Raw genomic sequence first — 17,532 nt, 5'->3', positions numbered from 1 at the left:
GCTATGCTAACCATAACTATAATTATTATGGTTAATATTATAACATATGGCTAACATATTCATCATAATAATAGCTAACATTTATGTAGCACTTTCAGGTTTTGTATCATTTTTCATACATTATATCATTTGATTCTTACAATAATTCTGAGTGGTAGGTACTATTAGTCTCTCCATTTTACAGATAGGAAAACGGAAGCAGAGAGAGGTTAAATGACTAACATTGGTAAGACAAGTTTTGAGTTGGAGGTCTTTCTGACAAGTCCAGCATGTTATCCGCTATCCCACCTAAAGTAAACTAGACCCAGCAAGAGGAAGATGCCCAAAGTCACACAAGTGTACCCTGGACATCCTCACCCAGGTGAATAAACTGTGAACAACAAAGTGCTATGTTAAGCTCTAAAAACTATCTATTGAATGTCCCAACTTAATTTTTTAATATATATTTTATTTTAAAATATATTATATTGTATATTAAAAATATATCCCAGAAAAAAATCCGTGAATATCCATTCACCCCTCCTTAGCCCACTCAGACTTCATAGGATGTCAAACATGAGAAGCAGCCAGGAACCCAAGAGTGACATGTTTATTCAGGTTGGAAATCATCAAATATAATCCCTTTTTGACCATTTGACTTCCAAATGTGCTTCAAAGACTCCTTGGTCCTTGTCATCCACCGTGTTATTAACAGCTCACTTCTCTTATATGTGCTATCTCTCCCAACTAAAGTGAGAGTTCCTTGAAATCAGGGAATGATTTCTATTTGTATCCTTAGCACATTATAAACCCTTAGCAAATCTATTTTCATTCATTCATTCAAACAACACAATCAGAGGCAGCTTCCCTATTTCTTTAAAGATGGTATCTAGTTGCTCAATAAGATGAAAGGAGAATCTCAGAGCTGGAGGATACCTCAGTGACCATTTAGTCCAATGTATATGTGGACATATATATCCAACATATCTCACAAAGATCCTCTAGACTTTGCCTGAAGATTTTTAAGGAAGAGTCACTTTAATTAAAAGGCTTCAAAGTTAAAGAACCTGGGACTGAATCAAGCTTTGCTGCTTCGAGTAATCTTGAACAAGTCACTTCCCCCTTTAGATTTCATTTTCCACATGCATAAAATGAGGGAAGTGGCCAACATCAGTGACCTCAAACAAATAGAAACAGGAACCACTAAAACCATACATGATCCCTAAAAACCACAAACTGCCTTAGAAAACCACATATTAATGTTACATATAATCTATTACATTATTACTTTTTTTTAATTTTCCCAATCACATTCTAATCTGGCACCCCACTCAGGAGTGTTGCAGACCACAATTGACACCTCTGGTCTAAATGACTTCTAACAGGCTTTCCAGTTCCAATTCTAATCAGTTGACCATATGACCCTAGATAAATGCTCTAGGCCAAAAATTATCAAATTTTTTTGGTCTCATAGTCTGTGAGATTATGAAATGAATTTTGGAAACATAGCCCCATTTTAAGAACAGAAACTGCCTAAACTTTTTTTAAAATAATACACTGGTATTTTCCCTCCTTCTGTAAAGGGAGGGAAAGACCAATTTTATTTTTTAATGAGATTAATGAAAAGGATTCTTTAAATGAGTTGAGAAACAAGTAGGACTCAAAATTTATATTAGAGCATATCTCAAGTGTTATTAATAATTATCTAATTATCGAGAAATACCCTTTCCTTTGCTACTTTTGTTATTTTCTCCCTTCTCTAGTAGTTTATAATTTCAAGAAAAACAAGAGTTCCCCCACTCTTGCTTAATATCTGTCCAGTAGCTGATCACACAGATGCCAGCAGTTACTTAGAAGTTGACTTTCTTCTCAGTAAGGCTGAAGAGAAAGAACTATCTTTTCTATTTAAAAATTCCAAGCCAGTACCTTTTTACATTTGACACTGCCCAAACAAAAAGGCAAACAGCTTCATAATCATTAGCACTGCTCCTGAGTCTGTATTCCAAAGAGAGCATAAAAGAGGGGAAAGGACCCACATGTGCAAAAATTGTGGTAGCAGTTGTTTTTATGGTGTTCTCAACTGGAAATTGAGGGAATGTCCATCAATTGAGAAATGGCTGAATCCATTATGATATATGAATGGAATGGAATATCATAAAAAAATGATGAGCAGGCTGATTTCAGAAAAGCCTGGAAAAACTTGTATGAACTGATACCAAGTGAAGTGAGCAGAACCAGGAGAACACTATACACTGTAACAAAATTATGTGATAATCAACTATGATAGACTTAGCTCTTCTCAGCAATAGAATGATTCAAGACAATTTCAATAGACTTGGGATGGAAAATGTCATCTGCACCCAGAGGGAAAACTATAGAGACTGAATGCAGATCGAAGCATACCAATTTTCATCTTTTTTGTTTGTTTGCTTTTTCTTTCTTGTGTTTTTTTTTTCACGTTTGTTGTTTTTCTTTTCTTTTGCAATGTGACTAATATGGAAGTATATTTAAAATTATTGTACAAGTATAATCTATATCAAATTGATTGTTGTCTTGGGGAGAGGGAAGGGAAGAGAGGGAAGAAAGAAAGAAGGGGGGAGGAAGGAAGAAGAAAGAAAAATGGCAGTTCAATAAATTTACAAAAATGGATGTAGAAGTCTATCTTTACATGTAATTAGAAAATTTAAATATAATTGAGAAAAATTATAATCATTTGTGCTGAAGTATAAAGGAACCAACTGCAAGAAAAATAATGCTGGTCATTGAATAAAAAAACAACAGAAGGACAGGCAATAGAGGACCTCTTAAAAGTTCTGAGTTAAACAATTGCTTCAAAAGCTTATTTGCTAAGTGATGCTGAACAAGTAACTTAACCTCTTTCTGCCTCAGTTTTTCCATATGTAAAATGAAGATAAGAACAGTGCCTACTTCACTGAATGGTCACAAGGATCAAGAATGATAATGATAGCTTGCAAACCTAAAGTACTATAGACATATTACCTATTGTTGTTACCATTATTATTAGAATCAAAGATAAAGCAAGAAAAATGGCTTACTCTCTTCTCAAGTAATTTTTCCAGAAAAGAGAAGCCTATCACCTGAACTTCCTGATGCCCCAGAATCTCAAGAGTTGGAGGATTCATCCAGTTCATCCAAATATGAATCCTCTCTACAGTATTCTCAACAAGTATTCATCCCAACTTTGCTTAAAAACTCCAGTGATACAGAATTTGCTACCTCATAAGGCAGGCCATTCCAGTCTGATGGGTAAGGAATTATCATATGATTAGGAGTTTTTTTCCTGACATCAACCATAAACTTCAACATCTGCATCCTCTGAAACCAAAAGAAAAAAAGCAAATCCCTTTTCCTTAAGAAAGCTATCATGTGCCCTTAAACTCTCCTTTCTAGATGAACATTCCCAATTGCTTTAACAGGTTATCATGTCATTATGCCCAGACCCTTTATCACACTCCAAGCAGTCTTGTCAAGCTTATCAATGTTCTTTCTAAATGACGTGCCCAGAACCAAAGAATCACAGAATTATAGGAAATCTTGGAGCCTATCCTTTCTTATCCTATCTGAATAAAAATTCCCTCTAAAACACATCCAAAAAGTGGTTTTTGGCCTCTACTTTGAAAATTTCCAAGGTGAAAAAGTCCACTTCTGAACAGAGGTCAGCTTTTCCTGATATCTAGCCTCAATTTGCTTCTCACCAACCTACCCATTGTTCTCACTCTTCCCCCTGGGGCCATACAAGAAATCAAATCCCTCTATGATGTGTCAATGTTTCAAATATTTGATCATCAAATATCAGAGGATATATCCTCTGATTCTTCTTTTTTTCCAGCTAATTACCTGATTTTTTTCATCTCATTTCCATATGGTACTATCTCTACCTCCACTAAGTGGTATTTGTATGGGGAGTTCCAAAACTCACAATGTTCTCAATTATCTTAAAAAGAACTACAGAATTCTCCAATAGCTGAAGTAAAATTAATGTTAATTCACTTTAAATTGACTATATAAGCATATGTGTGTTTACACAAATATTTTAATTTGTACATCAAAAAAGGCATATCAAGGAAAAAAATGTAGAACCATAAGAAATAATGGGACAGTCACAAAATAAGAGAAAAGAATATACAACAGCTAATCTATTTGCATTATCGATATCTAAATAATGTCAATCTAGTAGGGTAACTTTCAACAGGAGAGGAGGCACTGCAAGTGGAGAATTTACTAGAGAACTACCCAGGAATGGCAAACATGAATGAATTGCAATCTGCAACGTTGAACAGATCCTACATTAAGGAATTCCTAGATCTAGCAATGTTTTGGAGTTTTGAGAAGAGGGAAAGTAAATCTTGAAATCAAGTAATGGTGAGGTGTCAAAAATCCTAAAAAGCTAGGATCCACTGCATTAAGATTGCTTTAAAGGATGAGAAGGACCCAAGTTCAAATACAGCCTCGGACTTTATGTGACTGCAGGCAGGTTTGCCTCCGTTTCGGCATCTATAAAATAGGGATGATCATAGTACCTACTTCCTGAGGCTGCTGGGAAGATCAAATGAGAGAATATTTATAAAAAGTGGTTTGTAAACCTTAAAGTGCTATGTTAAAGCTGGCCATTATAAGTATTAATATTATTATCAAATCCAACAATAGGCTCTGAGTCGTTATGTGAAGATTGGTCCTGCCAAGTGTGGAGGGCTCACTATCTGAAAGTTAACCACCAAGACATGAATCTTTCAGCCAGAGCAGTTCATGAGGACCTCTTTTTTCCCAAGGGATCAAGCCATCCATCTTTTCAAGTGCCAACAAGGAATACAGAATGTTCCTATAATTTATTTTCTTATTAGAGTCTCTTCAAAGGAGAGACAATCCCACAAAATAAGAGGTTAGGGCTGCTGGACCTGATCCCAGCTCTGCTGACCACTTCCTCCCTATCTGACCTAGGACAAGTGACCACCAGAAACCTCAGTTTCCTCATTGGTAAAAAGAAAAAAAAATTAAGGAATGGAGTGGAAGGCCTGAAGTTTTGATTCTTCATGTACTTTCCAGCTCTTTACAATCTACATAACTTTTCTTTGTGTGTCAACACAGTGTTTGTGTGTCATTCTTTAGATACAACACAGAGGTATAACAAATAAAGCCTTGGACCTGGGGTCAAACAGAAATGAGTTTGAATCTTGGCAGCTAAGTATCTCAGTGGATAAAGAAATGGTCCTGAAGTCAGGAAGATTCATCTTCCTGAGTTCAAATATAATTTTAGAGACTAACTATCTGTGTGACTTTGTGTGATCTATGTGACTAGATATGTGATTTGGGCAAAACATTTAACCATGTTTGCCTCAGTTTCTTCATTTGTAAAAACGAACTGGAATTTGGAAGCTTCCACACTAAAGAACCAGAGTATTTGTAACATGACATACTGAAGGGCAAAGGAGTTAGGATTACAACAAAGAATTATGTATGCAGCAACATGAACATAATCTTTCAAAGGAAATAGAGAATTTTCAAGCATTTCCAATCAAAAGACCAAAAATGAATTAAAAACACAAGACTCAAAGGAAACATAAAAAGGTAAAAAAGAAATAAGAAAAACAAATTCAATAAGGTTAGACTTTACATTTCTGTATAGCAAGATAATATATGTAACTCAACTTTATTACTATAAAAGCAATTAGAAGGAATCTATGTAGACATAAGGTATGGATATAAAGTGACTTTGATGGAATAATACCCCCCAAAAAATAAATAAATAGTAAGAAAAAAATTGTATTGGAAGAAGAAGGGGGAGACTGAATGGGGTTAAACTATGCTACATAAAAGAGGGATGGAGAAGATATTATAATGGAGGGGAAGATTTGGGGAAGAAGGATGGGAAGTGGCAGGCAAAGCTTAAAGCTCACTCATCAAAATTGTCTCAAAAAGGAAATAACATACACACTCATTTGGATATAGAAATCTATTTAATCCTATTTGCAATTAAAAAGGCATGGAGATAATGGAAGGAAGAGGAGGAACTAATAAAAGAGAAGGTACATTGGAGAAGATAGTGATCAGAAGCAAAACACTTGTGAGAAGGGAAGGAATAAGACAGAAAGGATGATAAATAAACAAAAAATAGCATGGAGAGAAAAACAACACAATTATCATAATTATAAATGTGAATGAGATGGAGTCACCCATAAGAGAAAAGTGGATAGCAAAATGGATTAAAAACCAAAACCCTACAATATGTTTTTTACAAGAAATATATTTGAAGCAAAAAGATACACAAAATAAAAGGAACAGGCTGGAGCAAAATCTATTATGTTTCAGGATGAAGCAAAGAAAGCAGAGGTAGCAATCATAATCTCAGACAAGGCAAAAGCAAAACTAGATCTAATTAAACGAGATAAGTAAAGAAACTATATCTTGTTTATCTAATCTATCTTATCTTATCTAGTCAAAAAAAACAAGAAAGAAATTAAGGTGGTGAATAAAATTCTGAAAAAGTTAGATATGATAGCACTCTGAAGAAAACTGAATAGCAGCAAAAAGGAATATATCTTTTTCTCAGTAGTACATGACAACTAGACAAAAACTGACTATGTATTAAGACACAAAAAATTCACAAATGCAAAAAAAAAGCAGAAATAGCAAAGGCATACTTTTTAGATCATAGTGCAATAAAAATTATATTCAATAATGGACATAGAGAGATTAAAACTAATTGGAAATTAAATCATTTAATACTTAAAAACAAGTGGGTGAAGGAACAAATCATAGAAACAATCAATAATTTCATCAAAGAAAATGACAAAATGAGACAATATACCCAAATTTATGGGATGCGGTCAAAGAGATATTTAAGGGAAAATTCATATATGTAATTGCTTCCATCGATAAAATAGAGAAAAAATGAATCAATGAATTTGAAGTGCAACTAAAAGAATAGAAAAATATTTAATGCCAAATAGGAAATACCAAAAATCAAAAGAAAAATTAATAAGATTGAAAGTAAGAAAAGAATTGATACCAAAACCTATGAGATGTAGCCAAAGCATTTCTTAGGGGAAATTTTTTATCTCTAAAGAGTTGCATGAATAAAATAGAGAAAGAGAACATCAATGAATTGAGAATGCAACTAAAAAAGCTAGGAAAAGAACAAATTAAAATCCTCAATTAAATACCAAATTAGAAATTCTGAAAATCAAAGGAGATTAATAAAATTGAAACTAAGAAAATTATTGACCTAATTAATAAAACTAAGAGCTGGTTTTATAAAAAAAATAAGATAAACCTTTTGTTAATTTGATTAGAAAAAGGAAAGAAAGAAACTAAATGACCAGCATCAAAAATGAAAAGGATGAACTTACCAACATTGAAAAAGAAATTATAATAATAATTAGGAGTTATTTTGCCCAACTGTATGCCAGCAAGTCTGAAAATCTAATCAATAACCAATGACTAAAGTATTCTAATATTTGATAAACCCCCAAACTCCAGCTTCTGAGATAAGAACTCACTGTATCACATATACTGCTGGGAAAACTGGAAAATAATATGTCAGAAACTTGGCATAGACCTATATTTCAATCCCCATACCAAATAAGATCAAAATGAGTCATGATTTGGTATAAAAGGTGATACCATAAGTAAATTAAGAGAGCAAGGGATAATTTATCAGGTCTTTGGAGAAGAGAGCAATTTGTGAGCAAACAAGAACTAGAGAACATTATGAAATGCAAAATGAACAACTTTGATTATATTAAATTAAAAAGGTTTTGCACCAACAAAACCAACAGAAACGAGATTAAAAGGGAAATAAAAAGCTGGGGGGGGGAATTTTTTACAACCAGTGTTTCTGATAAAGGTGTCATTTCTAAAATATATAAAGAACTGTGTCAAATTTATAAGAATACAAATCATTCTGCAATTGATAGTCAAAGGATATGAACAATTTTCAGGTGATTAAATTAAAGCTATTTATAGTCATGTGAAAAAATGTTCTAAATCACTCTTGATAATAGGACTACAAATTAATCAACTCTGAGGTACCACCTCATACCTCTAAGATTGGCTAACATGACAGGAAAAGATAATTATAAATGTTGGAGAGGATGTAGAAAAACATTGTTGATGGAGTTGTGAAATGACCTAACCATTCTGGAGAGCAATTTGGAACTGTGCCCAAAGGGCTATAAACTGTAAATACTCTTTGATCCAGCAATGCCAATACTGGGTCTGTATCTCAAGGAAAACAGTCATAAAAAAGGGGAAAGGATCCACATGTGCAAAAATGTTTGTAGCAGCTCTTTTTTGTGGTAGCAAAGAATTTAAAAATTATTAGATGTCCATCAATTGGGGAATGGCTGAATAAAGTGGTATATAAAGGTAATGGAATATTATTGTTCTATAAAAAAAATCAAGCTAATTTTAGAAAGACCTGGAAAGATTTACATGAACTGATGCTGAGTGAAACAAGCAGAACCAGAAATACATCATATACAGTAACAGCAAGATTGTACGATGATAACCAACTATGAAAGCCTTGGTTCTTTTCAGTGATTCAGTAATAGGAGGCAATCTCAATAAACTTTGGATAGAAAACACCATCTGTGTCCAAAAGAGAGAACTATGGAGACTGAAGGCAAATCAACACATGCTATGTTCACTTCTTTTTTCTGTTTTTTTTCTCTTCTGTGGTTTTTTCCCCTTTTGTTCTGATTTTTTTCTTTCAACATGATTCATAAAGAAATGTGTATCACAAAAACTTAATATACATGTATAACCAGAAAAAAAATAAATTTAAAAAGTTTTTAAAAAGAAAAAAATGATTAAAAAGAAAAAAGTATTGAATAAATAAATGTAGAAACTGATTTTGTGAAAAAAAGAAAACAAATAAAATAGATAAATTATTTGTTAATTTGATTAAAAAAGGAAAGAAAACCAAATTACTAGCATCAAAAATGAAAGGGGTGAACTCACTACTGATGAAGAAGAAATTAAGACAATTATTAGGAGCTATTTTGCTCAATTGTGTGCTAATAAGTAGGAGCATTTTAATGAAATACCACAGAAATACCACTGCTAAGTCTATATCCCATAAGTATCCAAAAAAAAGGGGGGGGGGGAGAACTTATTTGTACAAAAATATTTATTGCAGCTCTTTTTGTGATGGCTAAGAATTAGAAATCAAAGGGATACCCATCGACTGGGGAAAGTCTAAACAAGCTGTGGTATATGATTGGAATGGAGTATCATTGTATTGTAAGAAATGAGAAGCAGGATTACTTTCAGAAAAAACTTGGAAAGAGTTACACAAACATGCATAGTGAAGTGAACATAGCCAGGAGAACAGTTGTATAGTTAAAGAACTACTGTTTGATGAAGAACTGTGAATGATTTAGCTATTCTCAGCAATAGTGATCCCAGAGGACTATTGATGAAGCATACTATCCACCTCCAGAGAAGGAATTGACTGAATACAAAGTGAGGCATACTATTTTTCACTTTCATTTATTGTTTTTCTTTTATTTGAGTCTTCTTCTACAAAATGACAAATATGGAAATGTTTTACATAATCGCACATATTCTCTGATTGCTTACTGTCTCAAGGAGGGAGGGAGAAATAGAACTTGAATATATTTTTTATAATATTTTATATTCTATATAATAGTTTTAATATTTTATTGTTTTAATATTAATAAATATTTTAAATATATAATTTTTTAAATTTATAATATTTTTTTAATTTAAATGAGTTAGAGAAGGAAATGGCATACCACTCCAGCTTCTTTGCCAAGAAAACCCCAAGAGACAGGACTGAAAAACAACTGGTAGCTTACTTGTACGACCTAAATAATTTCATCTACTCAGTCTCACCTTCCTCTTCTGTAAGGGGAAGAGTGCTATCTAAAAGCAGAAACAGGTATACACACCTTAAGGGAATTATAAGAGGGGATTGGCATTCAGGACAGTAGAGCTTTTTTCTCAGGCTCCAGAACATAGACCAACATCAGGGCAAGAAAGCTTTGCGCACATGAATCATCTACACCGTGAATAAATATCCTCACCCTGCTCTAATTATCTTTCCTCTTCTATGGATAAATAAATCACCTTTTGGTAGCTGTGAAGGGAAATGGCATGATTGGACATAATCATTTTTAAAGTCTCTTCTAGTCTAAATGTGTGACTTTAGGATTCCTGAATCCAAACTCTTCATCTACTACAACTCACACCCCATTGTGCAAGTATAAACTACTAATTGCTACCCTACACACTGAATATAAATCAAGAGTGAGTCACCTTTAAGGATTAGGGATCAACATCCCTCACATATCCAATCTGTTGCCAAATCTTGTCATTTCTATGTTCCCAATATCTCTTGTATCCTCCACATTCTGAACACTCACAGAGCCACCACTCTGATACAAAGGCTTCATCACCTCACTTACAATGACCCTGCCTCCAACCTCCAGTCAGCAGACAAAGTGCAGGGCTGCTCACGTCGTCCCACTATTCAATCAACTCCAATGGCTCTCTGTTACCTTCAAGAACAAATATAAAGTTTCTGTTTGGTTTTTAAAGCTATTCATAATCTGGTCCTTTCCTACCTTTCTCTCTGAGATTATCTCTATTTTCTCTGGTTAAATCTTGTATGTACATAGTTATTTACAAATTGCCAGCCCTTTAGATTGTCCCAGAGAACAGGAACCATTTTTGTGACATAGGAGGTGTTTAATAAAAGCCTGTTGACTGACTGACAAACTTCATGAGATTAGAAGTACTTTTATTTCCACAGTCAGCTACCCATAACCTTGTTCAGACATGGGTTGAGGGGTGAGACAGGACCTCTAAGGTTCTTTTCCAACTCTGTGATTATGCTGGTGGAATTATGGGTGAGAAAATATCAGCAACCTATGACCACCAAGAACAGGGATAAGGAGGTGATCAGTTCTCTGATCAATCCCAAAACTGTTTAGGGAAAGATGTGTTATTTTGGTAAATGTTTAAATGAGGAGAGAAAACATTTAGAAGATTAGGAAAGGGGGGAAATCATGTCCTAGTTGGAAAAGGGGTTACTACAGGCAAGCAGAAGAATCAAGTTTGGTAGAGAGGACCCTCATTTAATGATAATCAAAGATCAAGATGATGTCACAGCCTCTCCCAATATCAGGGCCATTCAAACAGTTTTATTGGTGGTTTTCAGGTAGCACAGAAAATTAAGCCTTGGGCTTGGAATCAGGAAGTCTTAAAATCAGGAAGTTTCCACATTTGGAAAATGAGGATAATTATAGTATCTACCTGTCAGAATTGTTGTAGGGATAAAATGAGATATCTGTAAAGCACTTAGCAAATTTTAAAATTTTATATAAATACCAGCTAGTAGCAACAGTAGGAATAGTAGCAACAACAGTAGTAATAATAGTTGTAGTAGTAATAATAGCAGTATGCCACAAGACTCCCCATTGGCTCATAAAGTTGAAAGTGATATCTGAAAGCAGAAACAGGCGTATATACCTTATCTGCTTTGAAGATAAAACACACACACACATTTCAATAAAACAAAATTTTCACCCCAAAGTAGCAGAGCTTGAAAATATGAACACAGTTAATTCAACAGGGGTAGAACATGGCTTAATATGGCAACGAAGATTATTGATCTTTGTGGCATTTAAACAGATTAGCTCGGCTCTGATTTAAGACATCACATGATGATCTGATATAAGAGAGAGTTCTTTGAGAAGATGGAAGGCCAGTCCAAAATGGCAGCCTCATATTCTCTAAGGTACCAGGAGGACATGGAAAGTCAGAAGACCAGGGTGTGAATCCCAGAAATTTATAAGCATAGTGACCATCTCTCTGGGCTTAGGTTTCCTCGGCAATAAAAATGAAAAGGTTGGATCAGATCATCTTTAATATTCCCCCCACACACACCTTTAAATCTTATTATCTAAACCTCCAAAAATTGATTTAAGAGCAAGAAAATTATACGAAAAATGTGATTCCAAATAGTTCTCTAGAGTTGAAGAGCCTCATAAAAAGTTGTTTTTCTCCAAAAACACCTCATCAAACACTAAACTACATTAAAGACTATGGAACTTTCTTCTTTTTGAAGTAAATCCCTGGGATTTACAGGGAATTCCCAGTCAGGAACCTTGTTCCACCAGTGTAGGTCTAGGAGTTACTCTGCAATTTGGAATCAGAAGAGCATCTTGGGGCAGTGAGAACTTAAGTCACTTGTCCAGAGTTCCACAATCAGTACGTATCAGAGGCAGGACTTAATTCAGATGTAATTCTAAGGCCAGTTCAAATATGGTCTTGGACATTTACTAGCTTTGTGATCCTGGAGAAGTAACTTAACCTCTGTTTGTGTTATCCATTAAATGGAGAAATGGCAAATCACTTTAGTACCTTCGCCAAGAAAATCCCATGGGACAATATTGGCATTCTATGGTACACAGAGTCATGAAGAGTGACTGAACAACAAAAGCCAGTTCTCTAACCTCTCCATCAAGCCTCCCTTTCTTTAAAACACACACACACACACACACACACACACACACACACACACACACACACACAAATCTTCCCCCTTTCCTCCTTGTCTAACATACAGATTAACAAAATATGTTGAATTCACCATCCTTGTCAAAGAGCCCTCCCTGGGAAGTGGAAGAGAATGTGGGTCATTGACAAGATTACTTTATTTGGAATCAGAAGCAGTGAATTCATATCTCAATTCTACTACTTTACTAGCTGTATGACCCTAACCAAGTCATTTAACCATTCTGCCTCAGTTTCTCTATCTTTAAATAAAGGTAATAATAGCACCAAATTTATAGGACTAATGTGAGGATCAAATGAGATAATAATTGTAAAAAGCTTGGCACAGTGCCTGGCCAAGAGTAGTCACTATACAAATGTTAGCTATTGTTACTACTATGGCTACCTTGGTCTGAGATCCCTCCTAGCTCCAAGCTTACATTAATAACAATAGCTATAACACTATACCATTTGTCATGGTATATGCATGTTGCATATGTTGTCATGTGATCCTCACAACAACCCTTTGACTTCAGTTCTATTTTTAGATCCATTTTACAGTTGAGGAAACTGAGGTTGAGAACAGCTAAGTGACTTATGCTTTTTTTTTTTTTTTTTCCTGAGGCAATTGGGATTTAGTGACTTGCCCAGGTCACATAGCTAGGAAGTGTTAAGTGTCTGAGACCAGATTTGAACTCGGGTCCTCCTGATTTCAGGACTGGTGCTCTGTCCACTGTGCCACCTAGCTGCCCTCTGATTTATGCTAATTTGAACTTAAATGTCAAATGCTCCTTCCTAAGGAGAACTTTCTTGATCTTCTCAATTGCTGGCCCTCTCTTGCTGTCATCCAACCTGGGCAATTACTTTCTATATAAATTGTAATTACTTCTCTGTGTATATGCTCCACTCTGCTCCCAGAGGGCAGGGACCGATTTTTATGTTTCTACATCCTCAGCACCAGTAAGATAGTCCTGCAAAGAGTAGGTGCTGAAAAGATAATTGTTGGTTTGAATTGAACATGCTTTTCTCTTATAAACATTCTCTTTGTCCAGATCAGGACAGACACTAAAATGCTTATTTCCAAGACAAGCTGTTTGCCACATTGTATCATTCTAAACAATTCTGTAACATCTCTTCTCCATTTTCCCTTTGCTCCTCTGACACCCGACTACCTGAGTGCAGGTCCCCCCCCACCCCCAATTACCTCCTGCCTGGGCTGCTGCCTGGTCTCCCTTCACTTATTTGTCAATCTGAAATCCCTAAAGCTCAAGTCTGACCATATCACCCTGTTAGTCAAGAAACTTCAGTAGTTTCCTGGTCAACTACAGGAGCAAATCTAAAATCTTTGGCTTTTTAAGCCTTTTATAAACTTGTCCATTTCTGCCTTTCCAGACTTCTTTTTATATATTTTCCTTGTCTCTTCAATCTAGTGATATTGACCTCCTTATTACACAACATTCCAGCCATTCACTGACTGTTCTCTTTCTCTCTCTCTCTCTCTCTCTCTCTCTCTCTCTCTTTCTCTTTCTCTCCCTCCTTCCCTCCTTCCTTCCCTCCTTCTCTCTTTCTTTCTCTCTCTCCCTCCCTCCCTCTGTCCCTTCCTCCTTCCCTCCCTCTCTCTGTCTCTCTCTCTCTTTCTCTCTCTCTCTCCTTCCTTCTCCTTCTCTCCCTCCCTCCCTCTTTCCATCTTTCCCTCCCTCCACCCTCCTTCCCTTTCTCCTGGATTTCCTGGAGTCTCAACTAAATCTCAAACCTCCTCAAGAAGTCTTCCCCAATCCCTCTTTAATGTTACTGCCTTTCCTCTCTAAAATAATCTCCATTTGTGGTGAATATATATTATGTGTACATAGTTTTTTTTTAATTGTCTCTCCCAATAGGCTGTCAGGTACTTCAGAGAACATCCTGAGTTTTTGCCTTTATTTGTCTCCTGAGCACTCAGCACAGTAGTGGCACAAAAATAGGAGTTTAATAAATAAATACTGTTAACTAACTCTTTTATTTTAAGAAACATTCATCTGTGAGCTTCCTATTGTACATTAGAGAGAGACTGGATTATACAGAACACCTCTAATCTAAATTCTCCATTTTAACAAGGAGAAAATTGAATCTCAGAGAAATAAAGTCATTTGCCCAAGACTACTTAGGTAATAAGCAACAGCCCTGGGATTAAAACCCAGAACCTTGACTGCAAATCCAGCACCCTCCAATGCCTGTTTCCAAGTATCTTTTCAATACTCCATAACATGTCAGTTGCTTTGAGTAATGGACATCATCTGTCATCTCAACCATTTTAGGAACTAGGGTGAGGAATCAAGGGATACAAAATCAGTTATTTTATGTTGTTGATAGGAAGAAATTCTAATGGCATTCTTGGCAGTGGCCTCGGGGATCATGGTCAATAGAGTCCCGAGGATTAAGAAAGAACCACTATCAAGTTTTCAAGGGATGGTCCTAGAAAGTCTCAGAAAGACTTCTCAAGTTTAAAATAAAATGAGCAATTTATATGGATGGAAAGGGAAACATGATTTCAAAGCAGATTATTCAGGAGAAAGCTTGGTTCTGCCCCCTTGCTAACATGTCATCTAACCTCTCTAGGCCTCAGATTCTTGGCTTGTAACTTGACAAAGTCTGGACTAAACAGTTTCTTAGGTCCCTTCCAGCTCATTAATTCATTAGCCGATAAGCAATTATTAAACACCTACTGTGTCAAGTACTATACTAATCCCTGAGGATACAAAGAAAGGCAAAAGACGGTCCCTATAATCAACCACAATCCTGTGATTTCACTCAAAAAGTCATAAATGAGTTCAGGAATTGTCACGATCCATAAAAACTAGTTCCGGTCTCATTTTTCTCATTTGCAAAATAGCAGGGTTAGATTACAAGATCATTAAGCTGTGACCCTATGAATGTCCCTACTCAGCCAGGGAGCAAAAAGTACTTTGAAATCAAAAAGAAAGTCTAGCAGAATGGTAAGACTGGATCGTCTAAATCTCCGGAGCGTCTCACAAGCTGGTCAGCCTTTCCTATGGGCTGAATGACAAAGGTTATTCTTGCTTTGTTACCGAGTGGGGAGGATGGAGAGATTCAGTCGGCCCACCCCCCACCCCTCCCCAATACAACTCCCTCTGCAGTCAGAGGGAGACCTGCTGGATGACATATGAGCTCCAAAGGGTGTGGGTAAAAATAACCAGTCCTCAAAAAGTCATGATAAACGCCACACAGCTGAATGACTTGGGAAGTGCTTTCAGACTCCTCAAAGGGGGACACACGGTCGGTTTTATTTGTTTTTTTAATTTCACACACGCACAAAAAAACCATGAAAATCTGCGAGCCACCAGCCAACCGCTCGTGCTTGGCCCTGACAACTGTAATCTAGCCTTCACTTCCTCTCTTAGTCACTGAAGCCAAGATTTGGGTTAAAGTTTTTCAAATTTGTCTTGGTATGTTTCAAGCCCCAAACCTCACGTCGGGGGGAAGGAAGGGGGGGAAGAAGGGGAAGGAAGTTTAGTAAAAGAAAAGTAATCGTGATGCACTCGAAAGCCTACGACCATTAGTGCTAAAGCGCTGTTTTTTCCTGTCATTCAGAAAGGAAGCAAGGGGTGGGGGGAAGTACCAAAAATCACAGAACTCGGAACTCTGAAGGGACTAGGAAACCCTAAAGAGAATCGACAGTCCCAGAAAAAGAAGGTGCTGGTTGTGTGTCCGGGTGCTATCCACTCCCCGCAGCCCTGGGGGCGGGGGCCAGACCGTGCACTTGGCAGGGTTCGTGGACTTGGGGCCGGATTGGGAGGTGGGTGAAGGGGCCCCAAACCTTAGTCCGGAAAGCCAGCTGAGCAAAGGGCGCTAGGGTTGCGGACTCGGGAGGAGAGGTCCCGGCCGCAGCTCCGGCAGCCCACGGTTTGGGGCTTGGAGGGGCGGGTGCTCAGTTCCAAAGCTCCCCAAAGTGGACGCGCGCGGTGGGTGCACAACTGTGCACCATCCCCGAGAGGAATCGGAGCGGGGGAGGGGAGGGTGGTCCGCGCTAGCTAGGGCTAGCTGCCGGGATCGATGGCTCACTCGGGGAGACCCCCACCACCACCACCACACTCCACCCCATCCCGCGTCCACCGCCCCCCACCACCCAGCCCGCGTCTGACCGGCACTCACCGGGGAGTCGTAGGAGAAAGCGCACTCCGCCTTGTAGACGCGATCTCCGGACCTGGGGACGCGGATGGTGGGCATGTAAGGGACCAGCAGCTCCCCGAGGTCTCCTGCAGCCATCTTTCCGGGGCCGGGGCCGGGGCCCGGGCCGCTGCCGCCGCCGGGGCCGCCGCCGGGGCTGCCGAACAGGGCGGCCCGCTGCATGCTTCCGCGCGCGCGGGAGAACCGGAGGGAGGGCGGGCGCGGGGGCCGGGCGCGGGAGGAGGACGACGAGGACGAGGAAGAGGCGGCCGCTGGGGCACCGGCACGGGCGCTGGCAGAGGCTGAGGCAGGGCAGCGGGGCTGCAGGGCCCGGGCGGCCGAGCAGACGGGGGCAGGCGGGCGGCGCGAGGCGGCCAGAGCCCGGGCGGGGCGGGGCGCGGGAGAGCAGGGAGGGGGACCAGGCTATTTTTAATCCAATGGCGAATCGCATCACCAGCTGCAGCGGCCGCGGCGGCAGCGGCAGGAGGGGCAGGGATGGGGAGGGCAGGGGAGAGGAGAAAAGGGGAGGGGAGGGGGGAGAGAAGAGAAGGGGAGGGGGCGTATCTGCTCCCCGAGCCCAGAGGAAAGAGGCGGGGGGGGGGGGGGGGGGGGGGGGGGGGGGGGGGGGGGCGGGGGGGGGCGGGGGGGGGGGGGGGGGGGGGGGGGGGGGGGGGGGGGGGGGGAGGACGAGGGACGCCAGGGAGGGTCAGCTCCAGAAAGGAGAGGGAACCCAAGGAGAGAAGGGTGAAGGGGGGTGAAGGGGGGGAAGAATGGAGTCGGAGAAAGAAGAGGCCACGGGGTGGGGGCTCTTAGAATCGGGCCCCTTTCTCATATGACAGCACTAGCCTG

The 17,532-nt window shown here is 38.7% G+C and overlaps 1 protein-coding gene across 1 annotated transcript in view; it reads right to left on the bottom strand.

Annotated features, from left to right (window-relative positions):
* USP13 (ubiquitin specific peptidase 13) overlaps positions 1–17,032 on the bottom strand; it is a 126,307-nt gene extending 109,275 nt beyond the window's left edge. The window contains exon 1 of the mRNA XM_031957707.1: positions 16,669–17,032. Coding sequence (XP_031813567.1) covers positions 16,669–16,866 — 198 coding nt within the window. The 5' untranslated portion in view covers positions 16,867–17,032. The remainder of the gene's footprint in view (positions 1–16,668) is intronic.
* Between the last annotated feature and the right edge of the window lie 500 nt (positions 17,033–17,532).

The sequence above is a fragment of the Sarcophilus harrisii genome, chromosome 3 (genome assembly GCF_902635505.1).
Source record: "Sarcophilus harrisii chromosome 3, mSarHar1.11, whole genome shotgun sequence".
Taxonomy (NCBI): domain Eukaryota; kingdom Metazoa; phylum Chordata; class Mammalia; order Dasyuromorphia; family Dasyuridae; genus Sarcophilus; species Sarcophilus harrisii.
The sequence above is the reverse complement of the archived record's forward strand: the minus strand, read 5'-3'. Positions and strand labels throughout refer to the sequence as shown.